Source organism: Lepisosteus oculatus, chromosome 26 (assembly GCF_040954835.1).
Source record: "Lepisosteus oculatus isolate fLepOcu1 chromosome 26, fLepOcu1.hap2, whole genome shotgun sequence".
Taxonomy (NCBI): domain Eukaryota; kingdom Metazoa; phylum Chordata; class Actinopteri; order Semionotiformes; family Lepisosteidae; genus Lepisosteus; species Lepisosteus oculatus.
Window position 1 is genome coordinate 9,379,010 of NC_090721.1, and position 19,672 is coordinate 9,398,681.

The 19,672-nt window shown below is 47.0% G+C and overlaps 1 protein-coding gene across 2 annotated transcripts in view; it reads left to right on the forward strand.

The window, feature by feature from the left end:
* The window catches only part of traf4a (tnf receptor-associated factor 4a), a 38,907-nt gene extending 33,196 nt beyond the window's left edge, over positions 1–5,711 (forward strand). For both annotated transcript variants that reach the window (XM_006640907.3, XM_015367804.2), the window contains exons 5-7: positions 1,133–1,294; positions 2,363–2,518; positions 2,958–5,711. In XM_006640907.3, the coding sequence (XP_006640970.1) occupies positions 1,133–1,294; positions 2,363–2,518; positions 2,958–3,590 (951 nt within the window). In that variant the 3' untranslated portion in view covers positions 3,591–5,711. The remainder of the gene's footprint in view (positions 1–1,132; positions 1,295–2,362; positions 2,519–2,957) is intronic.
* The last annotated feature ends 13,961 nt before the right edge of the window (positions 5,712–19,672 follow it).

The following is a 19,672-nucleotide window of genomic DNA, read 5'->3' on the forward strand; positions in this document are numbered from 1 at the left end:
TAATTAATGAGGGTTGCAGAGTGGCTCTGTTCAGAGGTGTCTGTATATCTGCTGTGCTGTAGTGAGAGGGGCTGATAAATGTCTTACTGGGCCAGTGGTCAGTAGGTCTCAGCCCTGCTGGGGAAACTCGCTGACCAGCAAATCTCGCTCTGTCACGCTCCTCTCTTGAATGAAAGGCCTCCCTTGTGATGGATTCAAGCCTCAGGAAGCCCAGCATTTGCACTTCTTTCTTATTTTTTTTTTTCCTAGGAAAGAGGGTGGTGTTTTTTTTTAAAAAACAGGGCTGCTCTTGTACACCTGGAAACAAAGCCTGGGATTGTGGCCCCAGAGCAGTTTCGGGACACTCAGTCTAGTTGTGAACTGATCCCCAGCCACATTTACGCCTCCCTTAACATATTTTCTCAGACTGTATTTTTAGCCGAAAGTTAGTTTACGTTTAATGAACTCTTGTTTTCTTTTAAAATTCCCTTTTATACCCAACGTTGTTTTGAAAGAAAGCAAACTGCCTGTCAGCTCTGTGCCGTTTGGTCTTTTCCCTGCCAAAACTGCAGTAGTTGCTCTCCCCAAAAGCCACAGAGTACGGTATATATCTAGATATGAGAAACGGGCTAAAAACATGGCCATCTGTGTTCCAGCGGAGACTTAACCTGCTGTGTGAGCTCTTGTTCTCAGCGGTTGGTTTCAGGAATTCTGCTTTTTTTTTATTTGCTAACTGAACTGCACACGACAGCTACTGGCAACGGCAGCACCTGAACACGAGAAAGGGCTTTCGCCAAGTTAGCCAGCTCACCAGTGAATAGATCATCAATATAAGATCCCATCAGCAGCGTCTTGGAAGACGTTAGGTTATCAAGTTTAACGCTTTTCCAGTACAATATACATTCCAGTACTGGATAATGTTTTCCAGTACTGGATAATGTTTTCCAGTATAAATACACCAAACCCCTTTAGAAATTCATGCCTATCAGCTGCAGGATGGCGGCCTACGAAGATGCACAGTTGGTTTTTTTGCACTTTTATTTCTGCAAGGGAGGGTATCTCGGGGGCGCCGACTTGTGAGGGGGGGTGTGGGTGGCTCTGGAGGGTGCCAGGCTCGGGCGTGACCCCCTTTTTGTCCCCCTCTCTCCTCCAGAACCACCAGGGCATCTGCCCGCAGGAGAGTGTGTACTGCGAGAACAAGTGTGGAGCGCGCATGATGCGCAGGCTGCTGTCCCAGCACAGCCTGGCCGAGTGCCCCAAGCGCACCCAGCCCTGCAAGTACTGCGGCAAGGAGTTCGTCTACGACACCATCCAGGTCAGCAAGAGCCTGACAAAAGGAAGTTAACTCGTGTGCAAGGGCAACCGAATTGTTCATCATCTAGTACACGGTCTGTGCTAATAGCACATCGCATCCCTGCACTTTGTAACAGTGGAGCAATGGCTCAATAGGGGAATATATATATATATTCAAAGCAAAATCAGTCTTCAATATAACTGTGACCCTGTTATGCTTCCGAAGCTTACCCACCATGGTTCCTGATGGAAAATTTGCAAGAACCTTGTTAATTCATTCGATTCCCAAAGCAAAGCAGCAGGTGACCCATTGAACTGGTCTGAACAGACGACTGTTTTTTCTCCTCGCTGGCGCTGTGTTGAGCTCAGTGTAAGCGCCGTAGTGATCCACAGTGGCCTGACTCTGGCTGTATAATATGGACCTCCGGTCTCCTTCCTGCCTCACTGTGCAGCACTGTCACTGATGGGAAGGCTTGGGGGTTTTTTGTTCATTTATTTCTCCCAGCCTGGGATAAGGGAGCAGTGTTCCACCAGTCACTGTGTGAAAGCTTTTTCTTCCCAGCTCTTGCGGGAACACTCCCTCCCTGTGCCTGCCGCCCCCTGTGGGCACGGATGGCACGCCGCCCACTGGCGCGTCAGAAAAAGCCGCATTCAGTGCCTCGCGCGCCGTGCCAGTCCGCCTGAGTTTGCCCTGGCTGGCGCGTTCTGATCAGCACCTGTGTGCACAGAATCGCAGCCAGTGTGGTTGCTGGTGCACGGAGATAGAGGTGGTCTCCACGGGGCTGTGCAGCGTGACTGCAGGATTTCTGGGACTCTTTATTAAAGCAGGAGCACACTGATGAGCTGGGCTCAAAGCCGTTCATTCAGTCCAATTCAGGAAGTTGCCAGCTTGTTAAGAGATGAGTAGGATTGCAAACATGGGCCCCAGGATAGGATCCACTTCTGTTCTAAATGGACTTATTTAATCTGACATGTTTTACTTCATTAAAGGCTCCTTGAAGGTGTTTCCTGTTAAAAGACTGATGTTAACAGGAGTGGGAAATGTCTGTGTGATCTAAGGAGTATTGATGATCTTTTTATCCACCTTCAGAACCACCAGTACCATTGCCCTCGGTTTCCAGTGCAGTGCCCAAACCAGTGCAACGCCCTCAACGTGCCCCGCGAGGATCTGGCCAGCCATCTGAAGGAGAGCTGCGGCAGTGCCCTGGTACTGTGCCCGTTCAAGGACGCCGGCTGCAAGCACAGGGTCAGTCTCCGGCGCCAGGGCATCATTCCTCTTCCATCAGGAGATTGGTCCGCTTAGCTCTTGATTCGCTTAGCTGTGCCTGCATCTCGGCACCACTTTAAAAACTACAAACCCCTGCAGCGGAGCAGTAAGGAGTTTTCAAAAATGTGTTTGTTTTTTAGGGGAAAAAAGAATCTGTCGTCTTCTCCTGCATGTGCTTTTATTTTTGTATGGTAGAAATGTTCATATTACACCTTTATTGTTGTTTTCAAACTTACAACAATTCCATTTTTCAAGCTCTTTTCATCCCACGCCAAGACACGTTGGTGCTGCCACTGGTCACGTCAAGTTCTCAGACCGTTTTACCCACAATGCTAGGGCTGCAGACCGATGGGGGCGTGCAGGTGCCCCACGATGCAGGGCAAGCCCTCACACTGGGCCTTTCTTTTGTCTCTGGCAGTGCCCCAAGGTGGCGATGGGTAGGCACCTGGAGGACACCAGTAAGGCCCACCTGACCCTGATGTGCAGCCTGGTGAGCCGGCAGAGGCAGGAGATCCAGGAGCTGCGGCGCGAGATGGAGGAGCTGTCGGTCAGCCACGACGGCGTGCTCATCTGGAAGATCTCCGACTACTCCCGCAAGCTGCAGGAGGCCAAGCTCAGGAACAACTACGAGTTCTTCAGCCCCCCCTTCTACACCCACAAGTACGGCTACAAGCTGCAGGTGTCGGCCTTCCTCAACGGTAACGGCAGTGGGGAGGGCACCCACCTCTCCATCTACATTCGGGTGCTGCCCGGCGAGTACGACAGCCTGCTGGAGTGGCCTTTCTCCTACAAGGTCACCTTCTCCATCCTGGACCAGAGCGACCCCTCGCTGTCCAAGCCCCAGCACATCACCGAGACCTTCAACCCCGACCCCAACTGGAAGAACTTCCAGAAGCCCGGCAGCTCCCGGAACTCTCTGGACGAGAGCACGCTGGGCTTCGGCTACCCCAAGTTCATCTCCCACGAGGAGATCAAGAAGAGGAACTACATCCGGGACAATGCCATCTTCCTCAAGGCTTCCATCGAAATTCCTCAGAAGATCATCGCTTAAGAGCCGCGCAGAGCTGGTCAGCCCAAACTCGGAAAATTAGGACTTGTCCCTCGAATTCTTCAAGTGTGGACGGTGGCTCTCCTGCACAGAGCTTGTCCAGCCCCTTCCCTAGAAGATACTGCAGCCCAAGAGGCTGGCTGTATCAGCTGCCAGGGCAGAACCCCAAGCAGAGTAACATCAGCCTTCCTCATAGCTGCCTCTTTGCCTAGAGGTGCTGTATGTGTGTGGTTCGCGACCATTGTGGGGGTTTTTCAATCTAGAATGGAAAACCTTGGTGATTCAGGAGTGCCTCTTCATTCTTTTAACTCTTTTCTACTGACCTGCCACAGAAAATGTCTGTGAGACATTGCTGAGGAGACACAAAACCCTCAGGAGAGGAGAGGAGGAGTGGTTCACAAAAGCGCTAGTTGTGACCTAAACCTCCTCTGTTACTGAGCAGGGCTCTGTTCTGTTCCCCTGCTGGTGTGGTCTATTCAGGATGACCGCGGGATAGGCAGTAGTATTAAGGTGCCAATGGAAGGCCACCTACAATCTCAATAAGAGTTCTGTTTGCAGATTTGAACTTTGAAACAGGTGGGACTGGTGCAGTGGAGCAGAAACAATTTCAGTAGAGAGAAACTCTTGCGACTGTGAATGGTTTAACAAATACTGGACAAATGCACAATACACATACACATTCCTTGCTTTGGTCTACATGGGGTCATGTCCAGTGTGACTTTCTGTAGACAGGGTGCCGCTTGGTTTTCCATCTTAGAATTCTGTGTTGTTTTTTCTTCTTCCCGGTGAACAGTTTCAATCAACGAATGAGATGTGAAATTTTGTGGACGTTTCGTTCCGTGTCCCGCAGTCGAAGAGAGGCTGGAGCGCGGCCGGCTGGCAGAAACGCCAGGCGACTGACCGCTGACAGCATCCAGTCTGCCTGGACGCCAGGAAAGGTCCAGGCGTTTCACATCTGATTCTTAGATAAGGGATTTAGCATATGTTTGCCAGCCCAGCTGCTAATGTACAGCCAGGTACTGTCACAAAGATCAGAGCTGATCCCAAAACTGAAAACTGGGGATGAAACGTGGGAAGGAGAAGCCATGGAACAGCATGAGGTTGTTCACATATCCAGATGTATTTTTTGTTGCTCTGCAGAACACAAAGCATCAGAAAGGAAATAAGCGATCATTGGAAGATATTGCACACACCACTTTTGTACTGTATCCTGCACTCTTGAAAATGACCGCTGGTCTCCAGGAAGGGGTGGGGAGGGGGGGGGCAGTGGGGAGGGGGAGGGGGACAAAACTAGCTGAGCCTGGAAACTCGTCATGTGACAAACTGTGAACAGTGGGCCCCTTGCGGGGCCACGGATACGGGTTTCTCCGGAAATCTGTTCTCTCTGTCGCTGAGGGATGGAGAGAGGGCTTTTGAACCGTGGTCGGGACTGTTGCAGATCTGAACTTTGAAACGGCTTGGACTGGTGCAGGTGCCAGCTGACGGGGTTAGATTCTGTAAACGTGCGAGCGTGGCATCTCGGCTGCGTCAGGGCCAGCAGCAAGGCATCCTGGGAGGAAGGGGTTGCTGGGACACGCTGTGAGTTGCTGACAAGAGGTAACAGCCTTGTGCAATACAGCTGTTAACACCAGAGCTATAGCATAAAGATCCACAGAAGCTCTTAATATATTATATATATGTATGCTAATGTATAAAAAAAGGATGAAAGCACATTTTCTGTACTTTTTATTCTTGACAAAATCCTCATTTAATCCGTTTCTACTACAGCGATTTTAAGAGAACTGACAATTTTTGTAACCATATTTTGCAAAAGCGATGTCAAGGGTTTATACAAGATGCCGTTTCGGGGTTTTTTTTTTTAAACGAAAAGGGGTTGGTGTTTTTGTAGGAGGGGCAGTGGTGGGGCAGCATGAGCGGTTTGAACCTTTTTAAGTTTCATTTAATTTGAACCTGTCAAATGTCAGTTTTATTTCTTCGTTTTTAATATCCTGTCTGTATTATTTCTCCTTGTGAAATTATTTATTGTGATGGCCATGCTGTCCTCCAGAACCAAGGGGGTGGCCAATGTGCTATGAACAGGTTGAATGATGGTTTCTTTTTTTGAAATAAAATATGATTCGTTTATCTGCTGTGCCCAGTGCCTGATCAATTCCTGCCAGGAGCCATGATGAATATGATTAGCCGTGGTGTAAATAATTGCATGCTGACCAGGTTTTCTGTGTAGAAATGTTAGTGTTGTGTGTTTATTTTATCCTTTCAGTTACTCGGCCAATGTGTACAATCCTTTCTCCAGTAAATATTTGCCGACTGCATTAGTGATGTTCTTTGTGAGCTGAGAGTGCCAGTGAATACGAAGAGGTTAAGCAGAAACTGGTGCTTCCTGTCAGTCTTGTCCAAGAAACCCGCTTTCTTTGTGGTTCAGCATGGCAGAAATCCCTTTTTCCTTTTTTATTAAAACCTTCACTAATCCGGTTTTCCTGCTTAATGAAACACTGCCGTGATGGGCAGGCACTAAGATGTAAAACTATTGAATGACACTTAAGCTGGTTGCCCTTTTTGTGCAAAATTTGCTCTGCTTCTTACAAGCCCAATGTGACTTTTCAAATCTTATGTTTCAGGAACTTCGGTTCCTCTTTGATTCACACCTGCTATTTTTCCCAGTTAGATTTGCGCTTTTGTTTTGGCAGAGGTTTCCAGTCACTATAGCATTGCATGTTGCCCGTCACCTGGGAACAGCGGCCTCTCCGATAAGTCCATTGCACTTTTACAGAACAGCCAGCCCTGGGGTCTCCAATCCTGGTCCAGGAAGGTCAGTGACTCCAGGTTTTCCAGGTAACTGTGAGGCACCAGCACCTGAAGGTTGGTGCTGAAGATTAAATTGGTTTTTGTTGAATGAAAACCAGAAAATACAGGCTCTCCAGAGTTGGATTTCCCACCCCTGAACCAGCACCCTAATTGCTGTAATGATTCATCTAATTGTTAAAGAATACAGGCACTCGTTGGTTTTAAATTGTGAGTGGAGGGAGCCAGGTGGATAGTCCTATTGTAGGTGGGAATTTCATTTCAGCTGAGCTTTTAATAAACAAATCGGCTTCTTATTGACTGGATTGGACTCATTTTGTGGCCGTCTTCCACCTCTTCAGTACTGATGCTTTCCAGAGAGAAACCCTGCAGAGGCAGTGGCACTGCAGCACCAGGAATGGGCACTCCTCCGTTAAGAGTGATGCATTTTTTAGCCATAGTGGTAAATTGTCACAATTCCTTCAGCAAACAACTCTCTTCCTCATTCCGAGTCAGCTCGGAGTTCAAAGAAGTGCTCAGGGTTGAAGCAGGCGACCTGCAGTTCCAGAGTCATTCCCAAGCCCCAGAGCTGTGAGAAGAGGCTTGTTTGTCCTTGTCAATAAACACTGGTTTCTGTCAAACCAAACCTGAATAGGCCTTTCTCAGGCCAGGCTTGAAGACAACCCCCCCTGATTACCAAGGAGCTACTCCACGTGCTCCCTCTTCCAGCTCCAAGTAAACACCCGCGTGCCCTGGGAGAGAGCTGGCCACTCTGCAGCGATCCACTGCCAGGCTGTTCACTTTAAGCCCCTTAAGATCCAGCAAGGAAGGTCAGAGCTGCTCATTCCGCTGGCCTTGCCCCTCAAGAGTCTCCACCTGCCTTTGCAGAGCCACATTAACCACACAGAGCAAACTGACACTAGCCACGGACCCGAATCCTAAGATTCAAGCAATTGACTATACAACCTGCAAAGACACTGCAAGAACTGATTGCATGGAACACTTCTAAGTATAGAATACCATTAGCACTAAAAATAAATATTGTTGGCTACGGGTCTCAATATACTCTGCTTCTTTGTGCAGCAACTGAAACCCAAGAAACTTATTTACATCATGACGTCTGATCTTCTTGATCTATAAGCTTCCTAAACCTTTGCATTCCACTTATCTGTCTTATTGAAAGTCTTACCATTTGCTAATGGTTTAAAGATTTGTTTAGAAAATCAAAGTGTAGATTGTCTAGAGTCTGTTTCATGTTGTTGTTTTTAAGGATTTGGGTAGGGGGTTGGTATGCTGGTTACGTTAGTAGGAGAGCAGTGTTTTTAGCACAGACTCACGTTTGCATCGGTTGGTTAAAACGTCAGAGTAATAATCAAAACCCCGCTGCCATAAATGTCTTATAGCTGCAGGCTCGAGTTTCCTGGCACAGGAGATTAAAACATCCCTGTCTTTAATACATCTGGGTTTCTCAAGCTTTAAAATAGCAACCTCTAATTGCACGTTGCTCCTTTTTTCCATGCACAATAAATACAGTACAAGTCACAGGGGACTCCAGTGTGAGTCAGGGAGGAGGGTCTTTTGTCTGATGAGCAACAGTCAGAACAATGTTTATTATCTGTTCAGGTAAACCACAGTCTGGGGCACTGCTTCACAGGTGTGTAGAGTGTGGCAATGGGTTTTTTCATTCAACAAAAAGAAAACACTGTCACTGACACGGTCTCCTATTGACTTGCTTTTTGCACTCAGCTGGTGCTGCATGGATTCTTTGTGTAGATGTTTAACAAGAGCCAAGGGCAGGTCATTCTACAGGTTGTGCAGCACAAAACTGCGGCAGAGATGTCGTACTAATAATCCATGACAAAGCAGAGTGAATTGAGCCCCAGAGAAAACTTGTGACGTTACTGTGCAAGTATGCTGGTTTAACCTTTCCCAAGACTGAAGGGCAACAGAAAAGAATGTGCTGGGTACCCAGTCAACTGGACCAGTTTACAGCAGAGCACCTGAGGTCACTGCAAAGCACCTGAAACTCAAACGGCAGAAATTCCAGCGCTAATGGAACGTCTCAACGGGACGTTCTTGGGTTGGTGTGGAGCTCATAGCTCAAGGAGCACATTAGCGTTTGCTCATAGGTATTGGATACGTTAGCCAGTTCTACAGTCTGTTGAGCTTAGCGGTCTATCCAATATCTGTGTACAAAGGGGCTGTGATTCAACCTATATCAAACTTGACCATGTAATGTTTGCCCTCTGATTTTGGACCCTTACTGTATAATATTTTGCTGATGTCTCTACCACTCGTTTGCCCTTTGCGGTGCTTCAACATTTATTTGCCATTTGTGTCAGCTCCAATTTGCTCTCAATGTGGTTTAATGAATTACTGCTGTGACTGCTACTCTCACCCTGGGGGAACTGCATACAGTTAGCAGGGCATACAGGTCCGACCCACCTCTCCCACCCCCGCCTACAAGAAGCAGGGCGTACAGGTGCGACACTCCGTAGGCTGTTGTGATCGAACTGTACAGGGCTGAGAATCAGAGCCTCAGAGCCAGCTGTGATCTGTCACACAGCGGCAGGCTGTGGATCCCTGCTGCAGCCCCAGGTCTGTCTCCCTCTGCTGAGCTCTGATCCGACACCTTTTTCACCAGCACGCAGAGTGAACGCTGAGCCTCCTCCTTGCAGAGCCACAGGAAGAATCTTGTTTCGTACCGATTGATTAAACTGAGAAAAATCGATGAGTGGCAACGTCTTTTCTGTAGGGATTAGAACAGTCCATTTTTATAGACTGTCACCACTGCCGGAATGTCTCAGTCAAGTGATCAAGTCCCATGTGGACGCTCCTAAATTGCCCTCTCGATGTGGACGTGCTTAGAATAAACCCAGCCTCCGCTGTGCTCATGTGCACCACTGTCATGTGCAGAGAGTCTAGTTTCGATCTCCTAGGTTAATCTGCTGGGCTCGGAGCCTTTCGCTGTGCCATGTGTGTGGGTGGAGAGGGCCAATAGGTTGGTTTTATGCAGAGGTAGCCACACACATCCCGATTTTAACGATTTTAACCTCTGCCTGTCAGTCAGTTCACTTCTTTTCCAGCTTTTCACGAACCCTCCTGGTCTCCTGCTGCGGATCGTCAGTACAGACTGACTGAGGTCAGAGAGTGGGTGTGAGTATGGAGATGGAGGGGAATTCAGTCTTGGAGACCTGCAGCACTATTGTAGTGGGCAACCTCTTAAAAAGGCTAGCCAATCCTGCCGGTCCTGTCAAGCCATCAGCCAATAGCAATAGGGCTATAGGGTGAGGTGATGCAGCCAGGTCCGTATTGCTCCAGTGACCAAACACTGGCAACCAGCAAGCCCCGCAAATCCCAGTGCAGGATCCGCAAAAAGGGATTTTTTAACCATATCCCATTACTACTAATTCATTGCATTATTGGAGTGATCTTTATTCTAAAGGATCCCAAAGAGCTTCACATATAGGGGGAGCTCTGTCTCATCCCACTCTGAAGGTGACACCCAGCAGCTGTTGGCAGAGCAGTGAGAAACTTCTGGGGCAGTGGGATTAAGGGAGAATTTCAGGGAGGCCAGACTGTCCAAGCACTGAGTGGAATTTAGGAGTTAACACCCTTACTCTCCGGACTTCAGTGTCAGATCAGCAGCTCCCAAGGTACAGTGCCCCCTGGGGTACATCCTCGGGAACCGGATTGGAAATCCACTCCAGATGGAAGAGCACCACCTACTGGTCCACCACTGTCATCTTCGTCTCAGAATGCTTTTGAAAATATGGCTAAAGGGAGTGGACTGTCAGAAAACAAATCCAGGCAGACGCAAAGTTAAAGCCCTGATAAAGCAAGGAACATTTCTCATCAACAAAACTATTAAATGCTTCTTCGGTGATTCGAATGAGTTTTGATCTAGGGCTCAGCTAGTGGCCGAGCAGGAGTACGTGTGATGCAGAGTGTCATTCTAGGGAAAAGCGGTTTGATGTTGTAAGCCATTGGAGCGCACTGAAGTAAAGCCTTTTACTTTCTCAAAAGCCACTTACGAGTTTAAATGAACTGGGAAAAACAACACAGTCTAAAGTTTAAACCAAAGTTTTAATGGACTGTTGTTCTTGGAATACCTAGGTGAGATTGTATCTCCAAGCACTTCCTGAGTTTTTACCTCTGAAAGATTAATGCTCCCGTTGTAAGCAGAGGTAATGATCCCACACACTGCGAACAGCGGGCACCTTCAGTATCAGAACCCCAAGAGTGCTCCCCCTCCCCCCCCCGCTGTCCAGGGTCCAAGGGGGTGGTGATGTCATCTTACCCAGGCTCAGCGCTGAACCCGAAAAGCAGGCTTTGTTTGAAGCAATGAGCATGGCATAGTGTATTCATTGATCAGTAATGAATACTGATTCAGCCACTGGTTCAGCAAATGAACCCGTGGAAAAGAAGATTCCCCTTTGAGAGTCTGTAGGACAGCAGCAGTGCATTGCATTCTTGTGTGGATTGCCTGAGGCAGAACTGGGAAATTGTATGCTTTTCTTATCAATTACTCAGGTTCAATATCTGTATCCTGAAATGCATGCATTTATTTGTGGGGGTGGGGGGTGGGGAGAGAGAACTTTTCTACTGGCAGCAACCCAGTCATAAATTATAGGTGCTGAGTTCAGCTGATAATTAAACAGAGTCAATGGAGAGCTGGAGACAGACGCATCCTTGTAATAGACAATCGATTGCTTTATGCTAATGCGGGCAACTTTACAATCAGAACATCGGAAAAGCTGCCTTTTCCATCTTCAGCAAGATGCTGGAATTAGTCTTTCAGGACAGAGATGACCCTGCAGTGCTGGCGAGCAGCAGCGTGCTGCCATTGGAGTCTCACCTTGCCTGTGGTGGTTGGGTTGGCGAAGAGGACCTCCAGGGTCACCTTAAAGGTAATCAGAGTCTTGTCTGCTTGGAACAGACCTAATTGAATTCTCTTAAGGTCCTAATCTTGCAGCAAAATTGGTCGTGCAGTTAGACATAGGACTGCACTTGAAATCCCTCTGCCACACGCCTCAGGGATCACGTGGTGCCGTACTGCTACCGTGTGTGTTCCATAATCATTATCCCAGCTAAAAATGGTATATTGAAGACATTTTAATTTCAACTGCTTTTGACACACTATAAACTGGATCTGCTTGCACAAGACGTAAGCACTGCCAGCGTGAGGTGAATCTCTGTGTAATGAAAGTGCAGATTTGGGTTCTCAAAGCGCTTTACAGAAAAAAAAATACACAATGAGAGGAGACAGTAGATGGGGGTATGGAATATGATGGGAGCAAAGGGCTATATAACAGAACCAGTAAAGTAAAGGCACTACTAAAGAAGAAGGTTTTGAGTCTAGATTTGTAAGAGTTTAGGGAACGGGACTCTCTGATATCCTTAGGGATAGAATTCCAGAGCTTTGCGGCATAACAGGAGAGGGCCCTGTCACCCATAGAGTGTAGACGGGCTTGGGGGACAGATAGGAGACCAGAATTAGAAGAGCGAAGGTTGCGAGGTGGGGAGTAGGACGATAGTAGCTCAAACAGGTATTGAAGTGCCAAGCCATGCAGAGCCTTATAGGCGAGCATGAGGATTTTGAAGTTGACTGGAAGCCAGTGCAAGGACTCCAGGATAGGAGTAATGTGATCACTTGCACAATACCTGGTCGAGATTCTGCCTGCCGAAGTTTGGACATACTCGTGTCTATTCTATGTGGATTTAGAAACCCCAGTGAGGAGAGCGTTTCAGAAGCTTTTCAGCAACAGTTAGCGATAACATAGGATGTAGTCGGAGGTGAAAGAATGTGGCTTTTCTAACCTCACTGTCTTCTAGCTTTTGTTGCTGAGTTCTCATTTGCTGAATTTGCACTCATGTCCTGTCTCATTGGATGTTTTGGATTTCAGCCACGAAATTGGGGAAGATGCTAAATTAACTTTTACACCTTCGGCAGTGAAGGACCAGAAAGACCTGCTTACAAAATGTTAATTAGCAGCTCCCTGAAATAGCTGAGAGGTCAGCAGGGGTCAAGAAGACTAAGATTGTGAGAAGTTCAGTGATCATCTGGTATAACTGAATTGAATCATTTGAGTTTATTCTCTCTATCGTCAGCTGGAACTTCTAGTGGAGAAGAGTGGAACAGTCGACTGGCATTACTGATCTGTGTGACTTGGGAACAAGTGTGAATTAACTAAGAAAATCCTCTTCCTGATCAGTTAGGGAAGAAGCAGATCCTGTCTCTTCATGTGCAAGTGCAAGAAGTCATAGGTATTACTGTTTAATTACCTTTGCATTTAATGTTGCCCACCAATATTTAAACAACAATGCCCATTTAGGAAACTTGCTCGGCTTTAGCTTTCATGTCTTTCAAACGTGCCACCAGTGGCATTCCTGCCCAGAAATTGTCCATTTGACCTGGTCCCCCTCGACACCCCACTGCAGAGGTGGAGAGTTCCCTGCAGCAGTCAGTAATGATTCAGCCTCAGAGCCTTCCCCCGGGCTGACACAACCATCAGGCGCTTTTTAAAGCTCAGCTGTAGCTGCTGTTTAGGAGGTGTGCTGGACACACAAAGTAAATACCCTTATGGGGGCCCGCTGTCGGATTTGTGATGAAACTCGGAGGAGGCACACAGCAGTTAGTTAGGGCCAGGGTGATGATGTGTGAACACTGCATGTCAGCGCTCTTAGCTAGTCTGCCATTAACTGTCTACATGCTCTCTGAATGGCCCCACTGTGCCTGCAGCTCTCAGATCTAGCTGAGAGTGTCTATTTAGCTGGGCTAATGGCCCGATGGACCAGTATTTGTCACAGCTCTGTTAATGCTTTTTTGGATGATGTGTGAACTGCCGCTCACCGGAGTAGGAGTGTTTTCTGCAGCAGAAGGCCCTGCAGAAGGCTTTTCTCCAGCTGTAGCGGTCAGGTTACAGTGGCAAGAGGTGTGCTGGGTGCTTTTTTTTCCAGCCTCCCTCCTGGGATATAGCTGTGTGTTCATCTGTCTAAAACTGGCCTGAAAAGCTGGTGGCTGTTGTCTGGCTTGAAGTTCAGAGAGTCCTGCCTGGAAAGGGCATAAAAAATGAATTGCTCCAAAGCTATATCCTAGCACGTTCCCAAACCACCTGACTTTGGAATGTATTGGAATGGTTGGGTAGCTGAATACTAATTACTTTAATTAAAGAGAACATTTTGAGTCTGAAAACGTTTAATTGGATCAAATCAGGGATAATAGAATCATTTTGCATTTATTTCACGACAGGTGCAACAACTTTGATATCCGGCATGGACACAACCTGTATGAAACACATCCATGCACACCATTCATATAACAGTTTATACATTAAAACACACAGTAGTATCCCATGTGCATATCCTATATCTAATGTTACACCATGTTACACGTTACAAAGTTTAGAATGTACTGAGAAGCATTAAAAACCACAACAATTGAGTATTTATCATATTTTTAATGAAAAAAAATAATAAAAAGGGGGAGTTATTTATTTAGTTGTGTGCAGAATGTAGGAGTTCCTAAAAAATAATTGTAGGAAGTTTTTAATTTATGCAAACTGGATGGATTTTGATTTTCTACGGCGCTGAACAGGCATTTATGCAGCACGGAATTATGGATAAAGTAATTAAATGCATGATTGCGCGCCATTCTCAGTAAATTATTTTCAATTAAAATATTAGTTTTCCTGTTAAATATTCCATAAATTGCTAATGGAGAAAGCGAGAGAGGCTGATAAGAGTTTCACGCTCAAAGACACGTTTGCCATTCATTGCAGAAAGCTAATTCTGTCATTCGGCCCACATCAGTCAAAGAACCTGACCGATAAACTTGTGCTGTCTGCAGAAAAGCCTGACAAAACTCAAGGAAATTGTTGCCTTTAGTTCAGACAACATTTGCATGCTTTTCTTCCTTGCCCCCGAACTTGATGAAGCTTGGAAAATGCCAGAGGCAAGATAAAATGTGACTGTGTCAGTCTCCTGCCACCTGTAGCATGCAATGCAAGTGAAGGACTCAAGTGGATTACAAGCTAAGTGCTTTCCAACAAGTCCCCGGCCACTCATCAATGCTAATTTTTAAGCCTCAATCAAGGCTTAATTGACCTCCAGATTGTCTGCTGCTGTGTGCTGTGCTTGTTTTGCTGGTATCAGAGACATAGGCTGCAGCATTTCAAGAGTGAACATTTGAGGACAAATCTGCACAGTACAAATGGAGTACAGTGCAGGCCCAAACAAGATGTGGGAGCACCCTGATGCACCCAACAACCTCCCAGAACCCTTTGTGGAAAGAAGTGCCTCCTGGTCCCAGTTTTCAAAATCCCTTCCCTTAAGTTTCCACTTTGTCTTCTAGTTTGAGTTGTACTGTTGATTCTGAAGAAATCCACAGGGACACTGTGAGAGAAAAGTCAGTCAGATGTCGGTTGGAGCTCTTTTTTTCAGCTGAGCTCCTGTGCAAATACTGGAGGTGTGTTTTTCGTCCTGTGCTGTGTTTGCTCGCTGAGTTTCTGTTAAGCTGCAGATGTGCCCTAGATGTAGCAGTTCGGAGTTAGCAGTTAGAAGCATTCTCATTAATCAGTAAATATACAACCACTAGCAGTATTGCAAACTCAGTAATTTTACTTCAGACATATTCATTGCATTGCTGGATTTCAAACCACTCCAAGCACAGAGTCTACATTGACTTTTAGTTATTTAGTTACTTTTGAGGTGAGACTGCAAGTATTGGAGATCGGAGGGTCTTCACTGGAGAATTCTTGGGAAATTCTGATTTGCATTGAATTTTCACTGGCGCAGACTGTGTTTTTGGAAGTTCGCTTGCTTGTCTTGTTTTTAAATTGCATTCACTAAGCGTGTGCTTAGAATGTAGAATGTAGTGATTCATGATATTATTATCAGATTGTGTTGGGTGCTCTCATAGACTATGTTCCTGTAATGTATACTGTGCATATGTTAATTGAGGCATCTAGACACCCACACATCTGTGACTATATAGTCTTTTTCAGTCATTAAGCCTGGCAACGGTACTCTGTAGTAAGACAGTTCTATTTTAGCTGCCAATTTCTTTTTAATCCTATTACGCCCACATTCATTATAACAGAACTATTTAATTGACATTTCCCCGAGTAACTGAGCAATCTGCAACCCCACGATTGTTCAGCTGCTGGCTGTTTATAGAAAGTGCAGACTGAGACCGGCCCGGGAGCTCTGGAGCATGTCTGTGATCCAGGGGTCAGGATGGGCCACATTCACAGTGTGTGCTGACATCGCACTGCAAACCATGGCTCCAGCAGAGGAGAGTCCACACCCCGACCGGTCTAACACACACGTTTTTCTGCATTCTCATTCCTTCAGTTCCCCCTCGGCGTACAAAACGCTCTCGCCTGAGATGTCCTGCTCTTATTCAGAGCTCTGCCGTGTTAAAATGAAACAGTGGAGATGCCCATGTCTCTCACCACCCATTCCCTCTCCATGATGCTACCAGCTCTGTGTTTGTGTCTGCCTGAGAGAGGTGTCACCTCTGACCTATCTGCATTTCCAGGAGATTCATTTTCCTACAGGAGAGGTTCTTTCAGACACATGCAACGTGGTCAATTAATGCAGCCACGCACAAGGGGGCCGTCAGGACCCCGGTCATCCCTGCTATGAAGCAACAGCACCAAAGTTAAGATGAAGACACACAAGCTTTGCCAAACTAAATCCTTCCCCTCACTCTCCCCTGCCCTGGGCTGAAGGTAATCTAGCTCAGCTCTCACTGGCTGATTACTTTCCCTGTAGCTGGACTGTGTTCGGGCTCTGTCCTTCGCTGGCTTCAGGGGTTAACATCATGGAGCTACAGTGAGACCCTGCTTTTGATTCAGGCGGTCTGATTGCTGCTGGTGTGTTTGTGTCTTTGTGTGCAAACTGGGGAAAGGTGGAGGTAGTGGTTGCCAGGGTGAGTAAACTCTGTTCCGCAGGCCCAGCCTGCTGCTGATTGGCTAGGGGTGGTGCCGGGGGGGGGGAGGAATCCTGCCAATCAGAAGAGATCAATGTCTTGTTGCCGAGGCCAACTCGCCCAAAGTAAAGCTGACACCGGCTGCTGGTGGGGCTAGCTGTCACGTTCGGAATGGCGACACGTCACAGGGAGCCCCGGGCATCTGGGCTTTAAATCTCCCCATCAGGGTCCGAGGAAGTCAACATTGATTCAGGACACACGCTGTGCTCGTTCGCTGCCTGGCTCCTCGGAGGGTGGCCTTAATCTGCTCCAGATGCCTGTCAGAAACTGGAGCCCAGTTGCTGCTGCTGTTAAGGGACGGGTGAAGTGGACAAGATCAAAATAATTGCTCGCACACACTTTTCACACACACTGTTAGTAACTTCCAGCTGGCATATCGATTTCTAGTAAAGAGCTCGTAGAGTATACTGGCAGAGGGGCAGTAGGAGAAAAATGAAAGAAGTGCCCAAGACCTGTCTGGACCTCCAGTCACGATATCCTAGACTTTTCAACTTTGATTTGCAGGGAAACAGCAATGGGATCGGAAAGCTCTGCGTTTTCAGCCTGATTTGTGCGGCTCACACAATTTCGGACCATGCTTTCTCCAGCTTGAAGTTGAACAGGCCGTCCTGAGCTCCACCTGCTTCAAGCAGCCAGCAGTGAGTCTGCATTACTGCAAGATGCAATTGTAGCAGAGCTAGTGCAGTGACGTCATCTCCCTCACTGCCTGTAGCAGGGAGCTCAGCTGCCTGGGCTGGGGGAGGTCTCCTTTAGCTCACTCGGCTGGTGCCCTGTTGTGTTACGCCGGAGACCCGGGTTCGAGCCCCAGGTGTGGGGGCCGGAATGGGTGGCGGGGGGGCACGAGCCCGCGCGAAACCGCGATGATCACACAATCAAGAGATACATTTCTGACACTGTAGTTTCCATTTGACTTGGGTTTGGAACAGTACTGGCAGAACCGCTGTGAGTTGGGATAATCCAGAGAGTAGCAGCTCCGCCCTCTTTGGTCCAAGTCGCTAGCAAACCTCAGCACCATCGCAGATGAGGGCCGATAAATTTGAAGTTCACGGGGAATGACAGCAGCCGAAAGGTTGGGAGAAATTAGAATAGTTCATGAGGATGTGAGGACTTGGCTTAACCTGCTTGGCTGAGGGCCGTTGGACAGGGAGGATAGGACCCCCGTGCGCCCAACTGGGCAGCAGGCAGCAGGAGGGATGCAGAAAACGAACGAGCGAGAAGAGAGGGTGGTGTTTGGTATATATGGAGACCGGTTGCTTACGTCAGAATTAGTAGGGATTGCAGCAGCTGTGTCGAATGAGCTTGGCTGCCTTCATTCTTCCCGAACTTTCATTAAAAACTCCATTTAATCAGGTTTTTGTGTAATCTAAGTTGAGCCAGCAGTGCTCATGTACTTAATTTAACAGCAGGGTAACTGCAGCCAATATTGTCATAAAAAGCTTGCGGTTATCATAACACATTTTCAGATTTAGAAGAGCCTGATTAAATCCAAATGCTGTTAACTGTTAATGAATGGAGCTGACCTTTTTAGAGACTAAGCACAATTCTACAAATTTCCACCTGTTTAAGTGTGTGGGTGATGCTCTGTGGAAGAGGTCTGGAGCCCTTGGAAATAATGAAGCGATTTTGTTCAACTGCTCAAATCGTTGGGTGCAATTTCTATAAATGATGTTTTTTAAAACATCCAACATCCTTATAGAGTGATTTCCAGGACTAGAAAAAAGAGTATGATGCTAAAACAGTGGTGCACCTCTGTGGGCCTGCACTGATCTCTGTAGGAGACATGTATGTGCATGGTCAGGAGACAGTGGACAGCAGGTAGTAGCAATACAATGATTGCACAGCACAACTAACTCTTAATGCAGAGTGGACCCTGGCTGGTTCCAAGCTGCCCAGTGTAAACGGCCACCTGATACCAGGATCCTTAGTGTGACCATTCAGTACTGTCTAAAATCTATTGGGATTGGCTGGGTTCGCACCAACACAGTAGACACCTGTTCTTGGGGAGCTCTGTGTCCCCTGTGATACCCTAGCTCTCTCACTAGAGCTGTGGGGCCTGGGGTGTGGGGCATGAAAGAAAAAAGGAGAAAAGGCTGTTTTTTTATTCTGCTTTGCTGTGTTGTGGAAAGCACATTTATTTGTGACACCTCTTCTCATGATGATAAATGGACTTTCCATGACCATAGCTGGTATTCCTTGTACAATGCACAGTTGACTATAGATTGTTCACTTCTAACACTCAAAAACAACGCAACAGATAACAAAGAGAAGTTGATGATTGAAGCAGTGTAGTCAGGGTGCTGCAATGCATCAACTTTTCACGTTCCAAGTAATAGGCAAGTGCTATTTCCAGTCTAGGGCTGAAATATTTCTGTTTCCTGCACTCCTATGTCTTCTCCGGCAGGTTTGCATGAATGTTTTAGGAAAATCAAAACTCTGGAGCAAAAACAAACATTAAAAATGCCCCAGCAGAGGATGCATCAGAGGAGACTAACAGTTCAGCTCCTGCCTGTGAGCTCCCCAGAGTCTCCTCAGTCCCTGTGCTGCAAATGAGCTGGAACAGCATGGCACACACTTGCACTGGCCTGTGACTGGCTCCACCAGGCTTGTCGTTCTCAGCATTTACCCATTAATATAGAGCGTGTAATGTGCTTCCTCCCAGAGTGCAATTGACATTTGATTAACAAGCAGTTTTATTTTAATGAATATATTAACTAAGACTCTTTCTGTAATCCATTGCCGCAGTGTGCTCTCGTGTCACTTTGCATGATGCTTTTCAAACAGACGCATATTAATTGTCAGCAGTGCATGAGTAATTGAATTTGGGAGTGGAACAAAACAAAGTGCCTTATTACACTGTTTCCTTCTCCTTTACTAACAAAGGACTGCGCTAATTGGTTGTGTAAATCGAATCTGTCCTGCACTACTGGGAACACCATTAATCACCAGCCTAAGCAGGGGGCATGTGTCCTTTACTACAATGTGATGAGCCTTCATGAAACCCATTCACAAAGTTTCACACACTGGTGGAGATGTGGTTGTGTTATTGGTTAATGACTTTGTCTCTCCCATTGCACACTTTTTCCCATATGTTTTTACAGTGGGGCCTGGTTGATTGTCTATTACTCAAGGGGAGGGTGGTGGGCTCCTTGATGATGCAGGTGTTCCCAGAGCGTGTTGAGTCTACAGCCCAGACGTCGCTGCCTTTAGCCCAGGGTATGTTCTTGTCATCGTCCATGACCAGGATTCCTAAAGTGTCAGCATGTGATTGGCCAAAGGACCCCAGGGGCAGAGTGGACCTGAGTTACCAAGA